Here is a 21,640-nt window from a genome sequence, read left to right as displayed (position 1 = left end):
TAGGGGTCTCTGCGAAGGGACTCCAAAAAATGTCTGGAGTCTCTTTGCAGAGACCCCTTCTAACTAATTAAAGAACAGAATGTTTGTGTTTTAAAGGGAATTTGGATCTGAAAGGAAATATGGGAGTGGGCTTTGATTGAAAAGCCAGAGGGTATTCTAAGGGCTCCAACCAAGATGACAAAGACCACTCTTCCCACCCCATCACATGGGGAAATGGGAGCATTACCATTTCATTTATAAACATAAAAGGAATTGGTATAGTCTAGATGACTTCACAGCATGGAAAAATGAAAAGTATGATTGGATCATTTAGCCTGCATTCTGAAGTCATCGAGGTCCTATTTCAAAATGTCCCAGAGAGAATAAATATCAAAAGAGGTCATCCACAGGTCAGGCCCAGAGAATGCAAGGGGGGCGGGGGGGGAATGCTACTCTGAATTTCTAATGCTGCTGTCTTTTAAGCTAAAAGAAAAGGAGGACTTGTGGCACCTTAGAGACTAACCAATTTATTTGAGCATGAGCTTTCGTGAGCTACAGCTCACTTCATCGGCTGCAGCTGTAGCTCACGAAAGCTCATGCTCAAATAAATTGGTTAGTCTCTAAGGTGCCACAAGTCCTCCTTTTCTTTTTGCGAATACAGACTTACACAGCTGCTACTCTGAAACCTCTTTTAAGCTACTTCAATCTCCCTCCCGTCCCCACAAGAGATAAATATGTTGTGCCTTGTGGAAAGAAAAAAACCTTTGTTTCTCCAAATACCGCTGGGCACATCTCTTCCTCTGAAAAAGTTGTAGAAAATATTGGTGGATGTTTGTGCCAGAGTCCCATTTCAGTGGCTAGAAAACAGGCACAGCACAGGAGCAGGTTGTTTCCTTCACAATTACAATATTTACTGCTTTTTTGTGCATCTTCTCTGAGAATCTCAAAGCACCATTATAAAGGTGGTAAGCGCTATCACCATTTTACAGACGGGAACACTGAGGCACAGAGGGGCAAGGTGACTTGCCCAAATGCTTCTGACCCACAATCCAGTGGCCTGTTGTTCTGTGTTCCCTTCTCTGCTGATCCCCATCTGCTGTGACTGCTGGTCGTCAACCACAGAATGATCAAGTTGCTCTCCTCATTGATATTTATTCTTTTAAGGTGCGCTTTGAAGGATTAACCGGCAATGTTCAGTTTAACGAGAAAGGACGTCGGACCAACTACACCCTCCATGTGATTGAAGTGAAACACGATGGGATCAGGAAGGTAAAGCAAAGGATCAGTTCTGTTCCTGTTCAACAGTTATGGGCAAGGTGTCGGGCGCAGGATGGGCTTGTCTCTTGGAGGCCATTTCTCCTCATGAGTCTTAAGAGGGAGAATTCATGAGTAGAGTACCTATGCCTGGTAACTCCATCGCTCAATGTGAGTGAAAAAAAAACATGAGAAACCATGTTGTATTACTTACATACAAAATATGGAGGAGGTTTTTAACAATGCACAGCGTTCGTCTAACACCACTCCCATTGAAGTCAGTGAGAGTTTTATACCACTAACGTCTTTGGGAGGGCAGTGTGGAGTGATTTTGGAAACCCCACACAGTCACCAGAATTTTCAGTAGGGTTCTCAATCAGGGCCAGATTTTCAGAGGGGCTTAGCTTCCAGTTAAGCACCAAAATAAGTAGCCATATTTTCAAAAGAGCTCAGCATGTCGTGTGTTCACTCAGGCTGTATGTGTTTATCTCCCACTTCCATACAGAAAACTTTCAAACAGAGAGAGAATTTTTTCCCTTCTGTCCTTTGGAATTTAACCTGCTTGAGATGACAGGTTTGGAAAATGAAGAATGCTGGAACTATTCAGGGAACAGAATCAATTCTATTAAACCTTAAATAATGTGGGATTTATGTCAGCAACTGAAAAACAATACATGTATGTTTAATTAGGAGGAAAATAGCATGCGGTTCATAGATTCCCAAGCCAGAAGGGACAACTATGATCATCAAATTTGACCTCATCATCTAGATCTGACAGCTGCACATACATTGCATTTCTACAGAAGCAATATCGTACGATATCGTATTGACCCTGCTGGTTTCAGATGTGAAGCTGGAGCCCATCAAAAAAGGGCAGTAGAACTTCACTTTCTGACCTGTTTTATTCCTTTTGGGAAGTATTTCCTACTGTTTTTGTATTCTGGTAACAACTGGTTCACTCTTAACCCCTGGAGGCCTGCATGGGGAAAACCCTCTTTACTAGTCAAAGAGATTTTTTTCCTTCACTGTGGCCATATGAATTTAATTATTAGATATGAATTTTGTGTCTGTACAGTGGGGTCCTGAGCCATGGTTGGGACTCCTAGGTGCAACCACAATACAAATAAATAAATAACCAGCATATGAGTATAAGATACAGAGGACTTGATCCTGCCCCATATAAGTCACTGAGAGTTTTGCTGTTACCTTCAATGTGAGGTCAAGATAGGGCCCAGAGAAGTCCAAATACGGTTTTATACTGTATGTTTACTGCAAACAATCAAATCCTCCCTTGCAACTCCCCCAACCTTTACTTCCAACACATGTGCTGTAAGTGGGATCAATCAGGTGAGAAATGCCAAGCAAATATGTGTTTTCTCCACTTGTGCTGCCCTAGAGCAGCGTGTGGAAGCTTTTTCCTCACACACTTTTCATTTTTCTCTGCAGTAAAGAGAGGAGAAGCCTCTCTGGGTTGTATGTCTTGCATTGCCGGGATCTCTAATCTTCCCTCCACAGGTTTTTGGTCTTGCCTTGAATTAATACTCTTTCCCATATCATGTGGTAAGAAATCCCTTTCACATCAGCAGAGCTTATGCAACTTCATCCGAACATGATATGATGGAAAACCTCTTAAAAAAATCAAGCCTTCAAATAAGGCCACCTCAAGAATGATCTTCCTATTGATACTCTCCAGCTCTCTGCTTTGCCAGTCAGCAGTGATAGCATGGACTGTATCCCTGATTATTAATAAACACAGAGTAACACCAAGAATTCTGCCCCTTACAGCTTCTTAGTTGCATGTGCAACTCCAAACTTTTTGCAGTGGGGCAGCTCCTTTTGTCTCTTTCTAACAAGTCTCCTGCTTTTTCCTCCCATCTTGTCCTGGTTCTGCAAGGTATCCTAGAATTTAATTTTACACTTATGCAAGTGTTGAGGTGTGACACAAGACCTGTATCAGCCTCGAGAGGCCATCATACATTAACAGTGGTCACCATTAAAAACTTAAAGGAGGACTTGTGGCACCTTAGAGACTAGCCAATTTATTTGAGCATAAGCTTTCATGAGCTACAGCTCACTTCATCGGATGCTGTAGCTCATGAAAGCTTATGCACAAATAAATTGGTTAGTCTCTAAGGTACCACAAGTCCCCCTTTTCTTTTTGCGGATACAGACTAACACAGCTGCTACTCTGAAACCTGTCATTAAAAACTTATTTACCAGCAGTCCGCATACAGTGTTGTGAGATTCTTTTGTTATTGATTCCCCTAAGTATTGGAGGAAATTGTGGTACTTCCATTATTATTGTGTGATTATTGCTGTCATATTTACATATACATGGTTACCCCTGTACATTATGCACAGTACGTGTCATTATTTTTCTGGGGTTTCCAGGGCCAGGATGGGGGGAAAGGTCAGGACAGTGTGAACAGTAGAGGTCTGGTTGGTGATGAACACCCTGAGACAGCTAAAGCTGGCATGGCAATCCTATTGGTATATTATTCTCCTCTTGGCTTGTCCTAGGAACAGGCTCGGAGGACAGCAGGGTTTCATGGTCTTTCTGTCGTTAACAGATTGGTTACTGGAACGAAGATGATAAGTTTGTTCCCACAGCCACAGATTCCCAAGGTGACAATGAATCCGTGACTCTACAGAATCGGACTTACATAGTTACAACTATTCTAGTAAGTTCTCTTGCGTGTCTAATCCACAGGTCTCCCTCACTCCTTTCTCTTCCACTCACGCTCCCTGTTGTGCTGTGTACCCCTTTCCTTTCAGACGCCTTTCCCTGTAATACATGTTGCATATAATCACAGCAGCACTTAATGCTTCCAGTGGTGGCCCATAAAAACTTGCCGTTGCCCTATAATTAAATAAATACTTAAGATGTCTCCCCTCTTAACACAGAGAAGAACGACAAGGAAGTATGGCAGGCAGTGAGCAGGGACATCAACATAGGGAAAGTAGGTACATTGTAGCAATGTTTTATATTGTGCACCAACAGAGCAGGTGCTGTAATTTGAGGAAGGAGACGCTGTATTCCTCATACATAACAGAGGTTGAATCCCTGCTTTAAGAGGAAAAGTCAACTCAGCCATTATTATAGAGCAGCAATAGGTACCTCCATAACATTTGACATAATGCACCACTGTGCATGCCTATCTCACAGAGATTGACTGATGACGGCTTACTCAGTTGTTTGTGAAATGCTAAGGGATCCTCAGGTAGAAGGCATTATTTCCCTTTTGGAATCTCTGCCAGAGATTATTGAAGAATTCCTATCCGTTTTCCTTGTTGGTTAGGTCCACCCCAGCTAGGGTTGCTACCAAATTCTTCACAATAGAAATCTCAAACAGGCAACTTACCAGCCCAAACTTTTCTTGAACAGGCTGTGCTGAACCACTTTGTAAATGATTCCAGCACTAGCAATTGGAAAGTGCATTGAGAATCGTATCTAGCATCCCTGCCTGAGAGCATGACACAAGTTGAACATCTCTGGGGGCAAAAAGGGAAGCATGACTCACTAACTTGTCCTCTCTCTGCCAGGAAGATCCATATGTGATGCTCAAGAAGAATGCCAACCAGTTTGAAGGCAACGAGAGGTATGAAGGCTACTGCGTGGAGCTTGCTGCTGAGATTGCTAAGCATGTTGGCTACCAATACAGGTTGGAGATAGTGAGCGATGGGAAGTATGGAGCCCGGGACCCTGACAATAAAGCATGGAATGGCATGGTGGGAGAGCTGGTCTATGGAGTAAGTTTCCAACCTTGTCCATTGATTCATAATTACAGGAATTAATTATGAGTGGACCTCAAAAAGTGTAGCTACCAGGCCTGAAGGCAAACTGATTGATTAGGCAAACTGTCAAATTCTGCAAGATTTGGTTGGGAAAGATTTCGGATACTCCCAGCTTCCAGGTGAGCTGAGAACAGCTTCACTTAGGACAAAAACAGAAGAGGGAGGAGGTTTGAGCCTCAATCATCTCAGGTATCTCCTGCCTTCAGCAGCCAAAGTCCTTTCAAGAACTAGATAGATAATGGGCCTTAATACAGCACCTTAATAAGACATCCAAATTTTGAATTTGTGCATCAGCACCTTTGTACCCCCCTAGTGCACTTAAGCACTGAATTGTGTACCCAAATGCAGGAGATGGTGGTCCTATTAAAGTACCAATGGTACCCTTTCTGTCTGTCTGTCTATCTCTATTTATTGAGTTCCTTTTCATGTTTTGAATGTTTCCATCACTTTGTGTTGCTTGGATTTTTAATGCTACCCCAGCTACATCTCTATTATTTCATGTTCATTTTGATTGAAAAATAGGACCTTTCATCATGTCACCATGGCCTTGTTGCTGTTAGATGTCTGTTAGTGCAGTCAGTTAGAGTATCATTCTTAAGGTCTAGCCCACAGCAACCAGTGTGACCTTTCTCATCCTACAAGATACATTTTAATGAACTAGCATGTGAAAGCATAATATAATCAACCTTTTTCCAGGAGGTAAGCATGCAATTATGCAGAGAGTTACTCACACTGCAGAGTAGTAATTTAAAGTAGTCCTCTGAGGTAAATAACCCAGCCATCCTACCCCAAAACCAACACCCAGAGCACACCCATTTTGTCAACTTTTCTCTGACAGAGCTGTGAAGGAGTAGCACCTAGAAATGGTTGGGTTTGAAATCTCAGCCTTCTGACTAGTCAGACTCTTAACACCAAAATGGGCTCTCTCTTAGAATCTCCTTCTTGCTATTAGTATTTCTATCCTTATCGTGCATCGTGTCACTTATATTTATATCTGGTTGCTGGATGGCTTGATCACTATTCACTACAGCTGGTTGGGAATTTTCCATTGGAATTATTTTCTGCCATGGAAAATGCAGTTTCTGCAAAAGCAACATTTTCCATGGAACAGTCTGAATTTCACCTTTGGGAAAATCGAAATGAAAGTCAATAGAAGTTAGGCACTTTTGTGCATCTCACCAGGTGCATCTGTAGGCACCTAAATTCCTTTCTAACTCTGGCCCTATGTGAATTAGGAGCCTTCATCCCATTTTCAAAAGTGGCTTTGGCTTTTTTTAAAATATTTCCCTTCATCTATGAGTCATGCAATAGAAAAGCATCTCCTGCTGAAAATAAACATCCTGGCATCACCCCCTCAGTACACTTTCTTCCTATCTCTTCTGCTGTGTGTATGATAAGACTCTGTTACTTTGTCATTTCTTAATTGTGCAACATGATATTGAAATGAGATGTCACTAACCTTGGATTGTGACATCAGTGGATGAATCAGACAAGAGGACCTGACTGGCTCGGAAAGGAAAGATGTCTGATTTTTAAACCTACTTGCAATCAGTAATAATAGGAAAGGAAATAACATGCTGGTGTAATGGGGTTTTTGTTTAGCTTTTCTCTAGTAGTTGGTTTCTCCTGATTAAATCTTCCTATGAAATCAGAGAATGGATTGGGAGTGTCCAGTAGAAGGAAGACAAAAGAGAAGGCTGGTGATGGAGTGTGTTGGTGCATGTAATCTACAATCTGTGTATTTGGTGTCTCTCTCTCCTTTCAGAGAGCTGATGTGGCTGTTGCACCATTAACCATCACCCTCGTCCGAGAAGAAGTCATAGACTTTTCCAAGCCATTTATGAGCCTGGGCATATCCATCATGATAAAAAAACCTCAAAAATCCAAGCCAGGAGTCTTTTCCTTTCTGGATCCCTTGGCTTATGAGATTTGGATGTGCATTGTTTTTGCCTACATTGGAGTAAGCGTTGTCCTCTTCCTGGTCAGCCGCTTCAGCCCTTATGAATGGCATACTGAAGAGTTCGAGGAAGGGCGTGACCAGCCGCCCAGTGACCAGACTAATGAATTTGGGATATTTAACAGTCTTTGGTTCTCCCTGGGAGCCTTTATGCAGCAAGGATGCGATATTTCACCAAGGTTGGTTACCTTTCACACACAAATACTCTTCTAATTCATGCATTTTTAGTCCTTTTGGATGCCATGGAGCCATATATCCCTTTTCAACCCTCTTTCTGGTTTATCTCATTCAGTTTAATTTCTGAACTACACATATATTTAGAAATGGGCCAAAATAGGCATCATTTACCCAACATTATAAACACTGGAGCGTAGATAAAATGCTGCTTTTAAGACGTGCCACCCTAGTTTTAGGTTTGGCTTTGAAAAACAAAATTCCCAACAACAAGGTTCTGCGAAGCCACCTGCCCCACCTAGACAGTTTTGCTTATCTCAGTGTCATTTCTCTTTGAACAAAAGCGTCCTCTGGGCTTTGCAGGGAAGCTTTGAAAACCCAGTAAAACAATGGAAGAATGTTTTATTTATTGATGATTTGATGTTCCCAATGAATGCTTATGCACATCTTGCCAAAGACTGTAAAATACATTGAATTGCAGTAGATGTCGCTGGGCCCTTGGAGAGTTACTGCGTTTTCACTACATGCTCCCATTTTATAGTCAATGGTTCAAATGTATGTACGGAAATGAGGAGTTGCAAAGCACCAAAGGGCTAACTGCTTCCTTAAGTGGCTTCTGTGGAAGCCAATTTGTCTCTGCATAAATTAAAAGCATTGCATCTAAATAAAAGGCTGGTGTGATATGACAAGTTGGCTAAAAAGCTGGGAAAAATACCAGAAAAAAATTGTGACATGGGGAAACCATGTAGCAAAAGCTTTCATGATACAAAAAGATGTTGTGCAAAGTAGTCACAGAATTGGGAGATTCAGTCATCATCTTTGCAAATTTTGCATTTATTTTTTGTAAGTAAGTTTCCTCTGATCAGCCAAAAAGCCTTTTATGGAAGTAACATGCCTGCAATTGCATTGGTGACCAGTGATTTTTGGTATTTATTTATTTTTCCTTTCTACCAATAGGATTAATAATACAAACTCTCTCCAGTCTGGCATTTCATGCAAAAAATACTTTTCACTTGGGTCTAACAAGTATTCTTTGCTTACAAAAATTGTACACCAAGTAAATGTTTCTCTAGTGAGGAGTCTTTGATCCATTGGTACGTGTACACTCCTCACACAATGAAGAGAAAACTGGAGATTAGAGTTGGTCAGATATTTTTTAACAAAGGTTTTGGGGGGAGGGGTTGGCTGAAAAATGCCAATTCATAAAACTGAAACTTCACAGGAAAGGGTTGATTTTTGATGAATTTCCCTACTCGACAAAATGTTGAAACTAAAATTCTGAAATTGTCAAAATCCCAGTCAAGGCAAAAACCCAAAAATGTTGAAAAAAAATTGAAAGAGACATAATGAAAACTAAATGTTTTTAAATGATCAGAATGTTTTTGTTTCAACTGACCCAAACTACAATTTTTTAAATTAGTCAGCTTGTGAAAACGTTGGTGATTTCGACTTTTTGTCCCGATTGGGAATGGGAAAAATTTTGGAAATCTTTTTTTATTCATGGCAGGGAAACTTTTTGGGAAACTATTTCCTGCCCAGTTCTGCTGGAGATGAATCAAAGGCATGAGCTTAGATCTGGATTTGGATAGATCCAGTGTCAGGGTTGGGTGGGCGGGGAGCAGTGCTTTAAATCTAGGGGGTTGGCATGGCTGTTACAGAGATAGAAACAAACCATAGAATAAGATGCTTCCCAAGCCTAATATTGGCTCTTAAAGTAGAGTTGCAGAAAAATTATTCTATAGACTGGCTTCTTCGCTTTCTCTGTTTATTTTCCCCAGTGACTTCAAGATCAAATCTACTCTAGTAACAAATCAAGGCAAGACTTTTTCCATCTTTTTTTTTTTCCCTTGTCTTGTTTTTCTTTTATTTGAAGCCTCAGATAACATTAACTCTGTGTGGGGTATTGTCGGCTTACAGTGCTGTAAATGGAAGTTAATTTTACACATGCTGAGCGGACAGTGAGAGTTGGGGGATAAAACAAGAAATGACTCCATCAGCAAATAGCAATAACACTAAACAACAGCAAAAGCTCTTGTATGATGAAAATTAAAGTTCCTGTATGTCTGGGTTCTTGACTGTTTGTTGCCTGTTTGGCAAAATACTAATGAAATGCCTGATAGCAGAGGAAAAAAGCTTCCAAAGGTACTGTGGTAGATGTGACATTTATAGTATTAATATGTTTTAAAGGTCATCACTGATCATTATCCAGCATCTACCAGAAGTGTTCAGAAAGTTTTTCCCTGTGAATACCCGCGGAGAGGAGTTTAACCTTTAACACATCTCTTAACTTGGCTGCATCTATTAGGATCAGATCATTATTGCTGTGGTTGCTGTTATTGTTATTACTGGTCAGGAATTTTTGTCCCTCCAGAAGTTAGTTTGTGGGGGGAGGGGGGGGGGAGAAAACCTGGATTTGTGCTGGAAATGGCCCAACTTGATTATCATACACATTGTAAGGAGAGTGATCACTTTAGATAAGCTATTACCAGCAGGAGAGTGCGGTGGGAGGAGGTATTTTTTCATGCTTTGTGTGTATATAATAAGATCTTCTAAACTTTCCACAGTATGCATCCGATGAAGTGAGCTGTAGCTCACGAAAGCTTATGCTCAAATAAATTGGTTAGTCTCTAAGGTGCCACAAGTACTCCTTTTCTTTTTGCGAATACAGACTAACACGGCTGTTACTCTGAAACCTGTAATTTTGCAATTAGTTCCCATTCAGAATTGAAACAGCAAGTTGAAATATTGAAAATTGTTTGCAGAGTGAAAAATTCAGAAACTTGTCTGATTAAAAAATGCCAAAATGAAAAATATGAACATTTTGGAGCGAATTACAATGACTCAACATTTTCAAATGGCATTTTCTGTTTTGAACGGCCATTTCAAAGTGTAAAATGTTGTTTCAATTTTTCAATGTTGACTCTAAATGAATGTTTCTGTTTCAATTCTCCTGATAGAGAAATTGAAAAAAATCATTGAAATTTTCCCACAGAACATTTGGATTTTAAGACAACTGCGTTTTCTGACAGGAATATTTTAACACAAAAAATGGTGACCAGTTATTTTTATTATTATAAAATGTGGTTGCTTGGATCTGTGTCCAGTTGCTTGTGGGGTATTTTTATCTTTCACGTCTTTGTTGGCCACCCTAATAACAGTAGCTTGTCCTTCAATAGAGACCATCACAGGCATAACTCTGTGTATACCCATGCTGTCATGTGGCAGGACAAGCTACATAAGCAGTGCAGCCATATCCCACTATTTTAAGGGGCCGTGTCGTGTCTGGCGTCCAACAACCAAAATAAATGAGCATCCCCGAATCATCTGTGAACCCAAGCATCCTGTTCACATCTTGGTGTCAACAAGCTACCTGAACGGGGGTTTCCATTTGTCAGAGGATAGCTGCTGCTGAGGTTAGGCAGGGGAACTAGGATCAGGGTTAGACAGTCTGGTGGTGCAGGGATGTCATTCTATTGAGGATTCTGTGGAGTGTCCCTGTGTGTGGTGGGGATGGGGCTGAGGTCCTGTCGAGATGGGAGAAGTGCTCTGGAATGCTGATCGGCAGTATAACTGTTCAGAGGCCTGGGGGGATGAAAATACTTTCTTCTGGGTGGGCAGATATTCTGGGGTATGCATTCCTGGGGAGGGTTCTGTGGGGAGTGGTTGTGGGTGAAGGAAGGGGGAGGTTTCTGTGGGGTATGGCTTGAGTGGAGAGAAGGGGAGGGGAAATTTCTGCGAGATGTCGGACAGCAGAACAATGGTTCCTCTGTATTTCTCACTGTGGGGACATGGGCTCTTGGGCTGCATGGAGGGAGACACGTCTCTGTCATGATGGAGGGTTGGTTTGCTGTAGCGTATCACCCCAAAATGGGCACTCTGTAAAGCATCATTGGGTCTGTGTGCATGGGGAGGGGATCCTATGGCGTGTCACTGAGAATGGGGTAATCCTGGAGTTTGGGGTGGGGGGACTTTGTGTGGAGTGCCCCTGTGCAGATGCAGGGGGGTTGTGAAAGGTTAGTGTGTGGGATGGGGTAGAGGGGCACCAGCAGCCCCTGGACTGGCTGGATATCAGACCCTGCCACGTGACAGGGATATTTACCTTCTGTAATCCTGACAGACAGTAGGTGACTGGGGTCTGGAAATAGCAAGCACTCCCATAGCAGCAGTCCTGGGCCTTGTATGCTTACTGTATGAGATCAGAGGAAAACCAAATATTTGCAAGAAAGTCGATAAATGAAGGCAACTGTCTTTATAGAAATACCCCAGAATAAGGAGAAGTTACAGAGATTCAGGGGCATGTTAACATACTAAACCAATGCACCTCTAACAAGTCCACACCATTGCTGCTTAAGAAGTTGTGTCACTGGCAAGAAGAAAGCTTTTTGGGAATTAAAAAGAGCATAGATGCTGCAATATTTTGATTTTAGCAGTGCAGAGCCTAAACGCTCAGTGGATGCCTACCTATATAGTTTGGTGGTTGTCTCTCTGCAGGATGATTGCCCGGTGTTCTCATTGCAGGAATTACTGAATAAAATTATATGCTCTGGGTTAAGCAGGAGGAAAAAGTAGATGATCATATTTGTCCTAGCTGCCCTTAGAATCTATGCTTCCAAAGTACTGATTGAAACACATCAGAACTATGCTCAGATTGAAAACGAAAAAGAAATTGGGTTAGGTAGTGAGTGGTTTCATGAATACACTTATGGGCCGAAATCACTCAAGGCTGAAACAGACCATTAAACCATTGGTCTGTTCATAGTACTGCCTAGACTTCAGAAAGTGATCATGAAATTGCAAAAGTACTCATTAAAATGTGAAATACAGGCCCGTAAAGAGCACCTTGTTGCAGACATCCTTTCAAGAGAGCTACTAAATATTCCGCAAGGATTTGCAGGATGAGGAGTGTGAAGTAAATATGACTCAAGTACTACTTATTTCCAAAACGCAATTTGACGCACACAGACTAGACACTCAGAATCGCCGAAACTTACAACAGTTGGAGAGCTAGGCCTGGTCTACTCATGAAAGTTGTGCTGCTCTCACAATACCAGTACAGTTAAAATGGTACAATCCCCTCTTGTGTGAGCATAGCTGTATCCGTATAAAAATGCATTATATCAGCACGGTTTACTCCTAGCATCTGAAGGACTGTTATGACTGTGTCCATGCTATAGATGGCACTCACTGAGCGACATAGTTACACTGGTACAAAGATTGTTTACAGCAGGCCTGACTCGAGAGGGATAGACAAATGAAAAGCCCAGGTACCTTCAAGCATAAGAACATATTGTGACAACAGAGGTGAAGTTGCTGCATGTGAGGGATGGGAAAGGATTCAGGCTTATGTTTCGCTTTGGTCCCTCAGTTGCCCTCATTGCCTATTGCAAGTTCTCCCTTCCTTGGGGTGGGAAACACAGACCCTGGTACCTAACTAGGCCCCTGTGGGTCGGGAGCCTTATTGACTCGCTCTTCATCCATGGATGACCAGCCGGAATTTCTGAGACACCTCACAGCTTTCTTAGAAGTGAAAAAGAGTAAAAGCGTAGAGTTAACAGATTATTTACAAGCAAAACAAATTTAAACATACATGTCTTATGGCTAGGATCAAGCATTTGGTATACGCCCACCGGCCAGTCCACCTATCTTCTGTTACCTCAGAGAGAGCATGTTTCTCTCTTTGTCATCTCTTGGGCTACATCCTCACTGCTAAAAGAGATGTGCATTTCTAGCAAGATAACTAATGCCTGTGATCTCACTATAGAAAACCCACCTTTTGGTGGCCTAAGTTTGTCATGCAGGGCTCACTGTACCTGCCTGTCTTTAGTGTCCTCCTCCTCCTCCTTGATTTCAGGATCCATTACCATATTCAGCGGGTCTCTGCCTTCCCCTTCCTCTGAGGCCACATGGAGTGTGAGCCCTCCATGCGTATTCTTTTGTCTCAAACTGGTTTTTCCTGACAGCTAGGACTTCTAGCTGGGCAGACTACACGAATGGCAGCTCTGTTGTTAGGGTGGTTAGACTCACCAAACCCTCTTGGATTGTAATCACTGCCCTGATTACCATATCTCTGTGGAGGAGGGTTGAAACTGTCTGGTAGATAGGGTTCTTCTGAACCCCTCCTGTGCCATACAATCTTAGAAGTCGAGTGCAGAAATCATATTTTAGATACAGATCAAAATATACTATTAATGGGATGGCGCATCATAGTACAAACACAACATAAGCTTACTAAACATAATCTGCAGCACTGAGAAATCTGAGAACAGCACCGGAGATGTCCTGGTCTGGTGGTCATGAAGGCTGCCCCTGCAGATATAGCGTGCGTATGAAATCTGCACTGAATTCAAGGAACAGAATGTAAAAGAACCAATCCTGTGTGTCAAGCTCTTATCCGAGGTGGGGAGGTTCTATCGTAAATGGGGGATTTCTGGATTGCCATTGTGTATGTGTGAACGGGAATAGTGTCTGTGATGTATAACCGTGCAGGGACAAAGTGATTTTAAAGGGTATGCCTACACTGCAGCTGGGAGGTATCATTCCAAGTGCAGGTAGACAGACTCAGGCTACGTCTGCTCGAGCGGATATTACTGCAGGGGCAGTGGCTCCAGCTAATTGTCCAAGCCCACCCGACTCCCTGGGTCCGAGCTCGGGCAGCTGGCCTGACCAGCCACCTGTGCTGCAAAGTCCATGCTGCTATTTTTAGCATGCTAGCTGGAGCTGAGTTAGCGCAAGTCTGTATGCACGCACCGGGGATCACATCTCCCAGCTGCACTGTTCACAGACCCAGAGGGTCACTGTAGGGAATGGGGGAATTCTGCAGAGTATGTTGTCATGCTCTGCAGCACTCGGTTTCAGTGGAGTGTCACTGTCTGTGTGGGGGGTGGAGGGTGAGAAAACCTGGATTTGTGCTGGAAATGGCCTAACCTGACGATTACTTTAGATAAGCTATTACCAGCAGGACAGTGGGGTGGGAGGAGGTATTGTTTCATATTCTCTGTGTATATATAAAGTCTGCTGCAGTTTCCACGGTATGCATCTGATGAAGTGAGCTGTAGCTCACGAAAGCTCATGCTCAAATAAATTGGTTAGTCTCTAAGGTGCCACAAGGACTCCTTTTCTTTTTGCGAATACAGACTAACACGGCTGTTACTCTGAAAACTGTCTGCAATGTTGCTGTAGCTGGGTTGGATCCAGGATATGAGGGAGACAAGGTAGGTGAGGTCACATCTTTGACTGGACCAACTTCTGCTGGTGGAAGGGAGAAGTTTTCGAGCTCCACAGAGGAGTTCCATGTCGCTCAAAAGTTTGTACCTTCCATCAGCTGAAGTTGGTCCAATACAAGATATTACCTCACCTGCCTTGTTTTTCTTGTATTCCATTTCAGCCACTCTTCCAGGCATTACCTCTCACTCCCTCCAGCAGCATGTCTGTGGAAGAGACTATTATATATTCATCATGTAATTCATTATGAAGATTTTTCCTCCTACTCTTTTTCTTGTTTATTTAGATTTTATTTTAAATGAAATTGAAAAATCACTGGAGACTTCTACAGTAGAAAAATGTGTCAGGAATTTTTTTTTAATGTCATCATTTTGAAATTTCGTCAACACGTTTCAATTGCTGAAAAAAATTGACCACTGTATAGCTGGTCAAAAAATATTCAGAACAAATTGTTGGAGGGAGTGTTTGAGGGGGGCGGGTCAAAAATCAAATTTTAAGTGAAGCTTTTTCTCAAAAATTCAAAATTTGGGACACTTAGACCAGCTCTATTGAGCCGTTACATAAGAATTGATTAGTTCCGAAAATGAGGACCAGTGCTGAACGCAGAGCATGAGCCTCTCCCTTTGGGCCCAGTTCACCATTGTCCCAATCGCAGGACAATGAACAGCCCCAGGGCTGAGAGGCCCTCGACAGCTCTACCAGATCCCCTCCAGGAAGCATTCCATGGTGACTGAGGGGTGTGTTCAGGGTGAGAGAAGGTGACTGGAGTGTTCTCACAGCCTCTTGATTGGGTGCAATAGGCTGGGTGCAATTTAGAGCAGACATCAGGTCTTCTCTAACTGGCACTGGGGACAAACCAGACCCTAAAAGCCAAATGACAGAGGAGGTTCAAACTGCCTCCCCCCCATCCCCACTCTAGTAGAGGATGGATATATTGCGGGGGCTTTTGAAGACGTGGCCATGACTCAGGAGTTCGGGATCGGGCCCAAGCTGTTTTGCAGTTTGTTGCAACTCAAGCTGAAGCTGGTCTTAAATATATATATCAGTTGTATTTCAACTTCTGGAAATGTCACCTTCCACTTTAGAAATCCATTTAATGGCATCCTAATTACCTGCACCTGGTAGAGTTAATTACTCTCAGCAAGATGAAAATTTGGGCCGGGGGTGGTGGGAGGTGGCAGTGCTCGCAAAGCTCTAGGAGCTGATGGCCACACTTACATCTAAAATGCACTTAGCGAAGGAAGTTAGGTGACTCACCATAGAAACAGCTCAACAAACAGTTTGAGCAACATGAAGTTAAGCAACTGCACTCTGGTTCTTGCACATATTCCATGGCAACCAAGATGCTGCAATCAGTGAACAATGGGAAACTTCGGAAAATGCTCTTCCCTGCTATCTCATCTTCCATTTGGAGAGGTAATGAGGGGAACAGGAGGTTCATGGGAAAGGAATATTTAAACGATAAAATATCATTGGAAGAATAATAGTGAATTTCAATTGTACAGAACAAATAATAATCCATTGGATTTCCAGGTAGTCCCTTCAATCCAAGGATTTCCAAATGCATTATAAACATTGAATGCCAGCTTTATCCATCCATTTGTCAGTACCTCACACAAGCACTTGTTATGCCTTCTTCTATGCAAGCACCTTCCTCAACTCATCCACAAGCTCAGTACTCTCTTGGTGTTTGAGTTCCCTTCTCTTGAGATGCCTACAGGAAACTTGCTGATTATTTGTAACCTGTGGATTATCTGCGAATCTGATTCAAAAAGGGAATCAACATACACACACACTTTTGCCAGTGTGTTATGTTATGAATATATTTCACAGCCCTTTTTAGTTATTAGGCCACTGGAGGATAATAGTCTACTACTGCTACTACTACCAGAGAGCAGAGCTACTCCTTTAGCTCAAGTGAGAGGAAGTGTCAATGCTGTTTAATATATAGGTTGGTTTGGCAAAATGTGATTGTTTATTTTTAAGCATTTTAAATATTTAAATTTTCATAGTTGCACAAAATTATGGGGCAGGGTCAGTAGACATTGAAATGTAATGACAGTAGACATTGAAATTCAAAAAGTTATAGCTTTATAAACTGTTAATACAAATCGTCAACATCACATGTCAAAATACACAGCATAAATATACTTAAATCAACACATCATACCTGTTTTAGTAGTTATTTGCTAGTCCACCTACAACAAGCCTAATTCAAAAGTCTAAATCACTGGATTTTGACTCTAATAAGTCTCAAGTAGCATTTTTCTTACTTTGCCTATCTATAAATTTTGATTATTATTGTTGGAAATATTTTTTCACCGGTTTGTGTATGTACAGTGAAATCGACATAACTGCCATTTACCAATCAAAATCAAAACCTTCCAAGCCTATTTATAAAGGACGCTGCACCGGGAATCAGGAGAGCTGGCTTTAGTTCCCAGCACTGTCATTCAGTTGCTATGTGGTGCTGAGCAATTCATATCACTGATCTGTTACCCCTCCCACCTTTTCTCTGTCTTGCATATATAGACTGTGAGCTCTTTAGGGCAGGAACAGTCTCTTAGCATGTTCTTTGTATTGTGTCTTGCACAGTGGACTCTCCCAATCAAGATGCTACAATAGTAAAAATGTTAACTAATAACACAGAGAAACGTAGGGCCCAATTCTGTCCTCTCATACAGGAGCAAAACTATCTTTTAAAGCTGATCAACAAATTTTCATCAAAACATTTTTTCACCATTTTGTTTGTGTGTGTGTGTGTAAAATGTTCTGGGTTTTTGAAAGATAAACTGGAAAGCAAAACGAAAATATACTTGGTAAAATGTTTGGGTTTTGGTTAAAAAATCAAAATAAAAAAATCAAGTTTTGGTTTTCAGAAACTGAACATTTTAACCAAAAACCGTTTTGTTTTGCTTTGTTTGTTTGACCAAAAATGGTGTTGAAATCTAAAAGTTTTTTTCTAGATTATTTGTTTGTGTTTTTTTCCCCTGCAAAACTGAAAAAATTTCATGGAAATTTTCAAAAAAAGTGAGGATTTGGGGGTTGGGGGGTGGTTGTTTAATTTCCCATGGAAAATACTTGGCATTTTTATTGGAGGGTTTTAACAGAACATCTCTGATGTGGGCACAGCTTGTGTTAGTCATTTTAAACTGTTTATAATGCTTTATGAGGACTCAAAAATGTGAAGTTGCTGGTTAGATTAGGCATTATTCACCTCAGTGGGAAATCCTTTGAGGATCAGAGATGTCCTTTTTTATGCTGTAATCTCAATTGTTGGTTTTGAATTAGTAACAGAGACTTTTTTATTTTGGTAGCCTATTTTCCCAAACATGTTCCAATCCAGTCAGGGGACGTACATGGTTAGATCTTTCTAATAACTTGCTGGAGGTGTTTTTTCCATGGAACACGGGGTTTTGTGGAGCTCAGTGACCTATGACTCCCTGAAGTGGTGTCCTTTGCAAGAGTGGCTTTTACACAGAACTTTATGTTGCCACTCCAGAAAATTATTGCATCTAAGATGAGAAGCCCTGGATCTGTTTCACAAGCACCAGTATAGGGGAGTTTTGTTAAATAACTCCCCAGTGTGCTGCACATCACTGTTATCAGTGATAACATATCATTTGTGCATTCTCTGGATACACGGTTGGCTGAGTATTGAATTCCCTGATTCGAATGTTTCTGGATTCCATACTTAGAGCTAGTATCCACGGCTGCTGTTTTATTCCCCTGGTGGCGGACAGAAGTTTCTGGCCAACAATAGAGAAAGAAGTTCCTTTAATTTCTGTTTTGGACGAATTATAACCATTTAATTTTCGTTTTAAACTTCCTCCCAAGTGCTTGATTGGGTGACACTGCAAATACCATTCTCCCTTGTCATTACACGTACACAAACATGTGCATGAAACCAGCAAATATCGCAACACAGTATCTTTATGTCTCAAAACAGAATCACAAAGTAATAGGCAGGGAAAGCTGACGATGTCATGGGTGATGCTAAAAAGCTTGGGAGTGAACGTGTTTAAATGGGGACAGGATGCCACTTTGCTTCTTATGGGAGAATTGAAAGAGCTGATTGACTGAAGAAAGCGACAGATGCAATGCAAAGAAAATTAACCAGTTGATGAGGCTGTTTCTGGAGACAGAAAGGATTGAGAGATCCGAGGAACGAGCAGGAAGGTGGTTTTCAGGTTCATTTAAAAGAGGTGGGTGAATTGGGCTGGTTGACCTTTTCCTGAGATATTTTATATTCTTATGTTCAAAGACTTTTCCTCTGTTGTAGCTCTGCAGGTGCCACTCCTGTGGTGTCCATAGAACTGGTGGTGAGTGTGATAATACACTGTTTTTATTCATTGGGCAGTACTGCACAATCCCCTGGTCTCTTCTTCAGTCTGCCAGACACAAGGTATGCATTCCATCCTGCACCATGGCAGTGGAAATGAGCCCACAGAAACATATTATCCAATCTGTTTTGCACTTTTGTAACCTAAATAGAGATTTCCAGACACTGAGATAATTTTATGTCTGGGTACATGATGTAGAAACCCAGAATAATCACATGTGCCTAGGGGAAAATATTCCCCAAATTGTGATGAGCAGGTTTAGTTTCATAACAGGGCTCAATAAAGAAAGCATCCCTGCAAACTCCCAGGGGTTGAATGTGGGGGGACTTGGAGGGGAAGCTCGAGACTTATTGTGTTCACTGTTTGGCTCTGAAACCTTGAGTATAAGTCCCAAAACTGAGAAGTGTTTGGAGGCCTGCTGTCTTAGTCCTTTGTGAATATTTGTCTGTATCATCAAAACATCTTACTCCTGGTGCCTTTTGCACAGGAGAAACCCAAGAGCGGAAATATTAATGGCATAGAGTGTCCCAGAAAAGAAGAGCCTATCCTAGGAAAGGATTGAGGCGCATAAGCAAAGTGATAGGAGCCCCAGGACTGCAGGGTTACTGGTCAGGGTGGAGGAGAATTGGCAGAGAATTGGGAAGGTGGAAATCATATCAACATGTTCAGGAACTTTACCCACATGCAACCAGGGCTCTCAGAGGTAACATTGCCTCAGGTTTTTCTAAAATGCGTGGGCACATCTGCATTTAAATATGTGTGTGTGTGTAAAAGTCACTGTTTGAAAGCAGCTGTCTCAGCTTTTATCACAGAATTTATTTTAAAACCTCCTCAGTGCTGCGACAGCCTCTGGGCTCTGTGTGCTGGAGACATGAAGTTGCATAGAGGGTCTTTCCCCCCACCACCACCTTCATTTCATGACTTGCTCTATTTAAGAGAGACGTTCCAGTCAGGCAAGTGTCTCCCAAGGCTAATTGAGTTTGTTGTGGTCCACAGCGTAGACCACAAAGGTGCACCCAGGAGGTTCTGTAGTCATTCGTTTCAGAGTAACAGCCGTGTTAGTCTGTATTCGCAAAAAGAAAAGGAGTACTTGTGGCACCTTAGAGACTAACCAATTTATTTGAGCATAAGCTTTCGTGAGCTACAGCTCACTTCATGTAGCTCATGAAAGCTTATGCTCAAATAAATTGGTTAGTCTCTAAGGTGCCACAAGTACTCCTTTTTGTAGTCATTCGTGTAACTACTGCGGTCTTCATTGGGAGAAACTAATTTCTTTAGCTTCCCTTGAGATCAGTAGATGCACTGAGGCAAACCATGGTCTTGAGCTAACAGTATGCCTTGTCCAGAGCGCAGAGTGGAATCTACATTAGAATCTCAGAGGAAGAGGCTGGGTGGCTGAGCAGATAAAGCTCTCAAGGGGCTACTTTGCAGGCTCCATCTTCAGAGGCCATCTTGGTAATTCTTGGTAATTCTCTAGAGCACCATGGTTCCTGTGACTGGGAGACAGGGAGTCCATAACAAGTGACTGTTCCTGGACTCATGGATGGTACCTTTCACCACATCACCCTGAAGAGGTGAACTATGTCCATAAGTCAGGAGGGGTTCATCTTGTAGTGTTACAGCAGGGCAGGGCGGGGGGATGCATGCGCACATAAACAACCTACTTTTAAGAGGTTGATCCAATTATGATGCCCATAAGGTAATTCTGGATTATTTCCTAGCCCAGGAAAGTAGCTGCTTACCCTCAGATCCAAAGGCTGAGCAGTAATCATTCAACAGCAGCAATGAATCTTTGATCCTCTGATAAAAGGCCCCATAGAAGTGCAAAGTGTTTTAGCATCTGTCCTTGGAGGACTTCAAAACACTTTATGAACACTAATTAATTCTCACAATACCCCTTTGAAGTTACATGATTAGTAAAAGCAGGCAAACAACCAAATCAGATAATGGAGATGAGGAAGAGGAAGATTATTAGAGTGAGAGGGAGGAAAGAAAAATACAGGGACTCTGTGGATAAAGAAAAACAACTAGGACGAAGGAAAGTGGGAAGGGGAGACAAAGTCTTAGGGGCAGGGAAAGGGCCCCTGATTGATTTATGCTTATGCCCATTCCAATTTATCTTGGCTCCTCTAGATGGTCTCAGATTCTTAATATGTTGGATGGTCTCAGATTCTTAATATGTCTCGGAGACATATTAAAAATCTGAGACCATCTAGAGGAGCCAAGATAAATTGGAATGGGCATAAGCATAGATCAATCAGGGGCCCTTTCCCTGTCCCTAAGACTGGGGTTTTCAAAGGAGTGAAAAGAGTTAGATGCCCAATTCCCACTGAAATTCAGTGGGATTTTAAAGAATAAATGGTTCTGTTGTCCACTCCACATGCATAGTCAGAAAAGGATGGAATCCATGTGGGGCTTGCCTGTGGAAGCAGAAATACAAGGCATTCTGCTCCATGGCATGCTTTCCTCCTTTCTCTGGCTTCATGAAGCCTTGACGTTGTGCAATGTTTCATGGCATTCCCGCATATAAACATAAAATACTGTCTGAAAGGCTGTAACACAACAATACCTTGTTCCTTCAAATTCAGAATGATACCCCACAAGAGTCCAAAATCAGAGAGAGAGAAAACAGGCTGCTCCATAAAACAGAAAGCTCAGCTCACCCCACCTTAGTGTAGGCTGGCTGGCTGCAGGTTGACTTGTCTGCTTCCCTACTGCGCCCCCTACCTGCAAGCAGGATCCAGGAAGAACCCTCAGAATTTAAGGTAATAGATCACCATTTTTAACACAGTTTTCAGTACACCACACATGGGAGTCAGGATCTGTGGCTGAGCAGAGGCAGAGCTGCTCTCCCTGGCATTGTTTCCAGACCCTTTAAAAAAAAAGAGGTGTGGAATTTTAGCAGCTGAGTTAATGC

The 21,640-nt window shown here is 42.1% G+C and overlaps 1 protein-coding gene across 4 annotated transcripts in view; it reads left to right on the top strand.

Moving 5' to 3' along the window:
* GRIA1 (glutamate ionotropic receptor AMPA type subunit 1) overlaps positions 1–21,640 on the top strand; it is a 157,507-nt gene that overhangs the window by 101,829 nt on the left and 34,038 nt on the right. For all 4 annotated transcript variants that reach the window (XM_077823714.1, XM_077823713.1, XM_077823710.1 and 1 more), the window contains 4 exons: positions 1,144–1,248; positions 3,804–3,914; positions 4,777–4,983; positions 6,794–7,164. In XM_077823714.1, coding sequence (XP_077679840.1) covers positions 1,144–1,248; positions 3,804–3,914; positions 4,777–4,983; positions 6,794–7,164 — 794 coding nt within the window. The remainder of the gene's footprint in view (positions 1–1,143; positions 1,249–3,803; positions 3,915–4,776; positions 4,984–6,793; positions 7,165–21,640) is intronic.

This window comes from Eretmochelys imbricata, chromosome 8, assembly GCF_965152235.1.
Source record: "Eretmochelys imbricata isolate rEreImb1 chromosome 8, rEreImb1.hap1, whole genome shotgun sequence".
In the NCBI taxonomy this organism is placed as follows: domain Eukaryota; kingdom Metazoa; phylum Chordata; order Testudines; family Cheloniidae; genus Eretmochelys; species Eretmochelys imbricata.
Note: the sequence above shows the minus strand (reverse complement) of the source record. Positions and strands in the feature narration are given on the sequence as shown.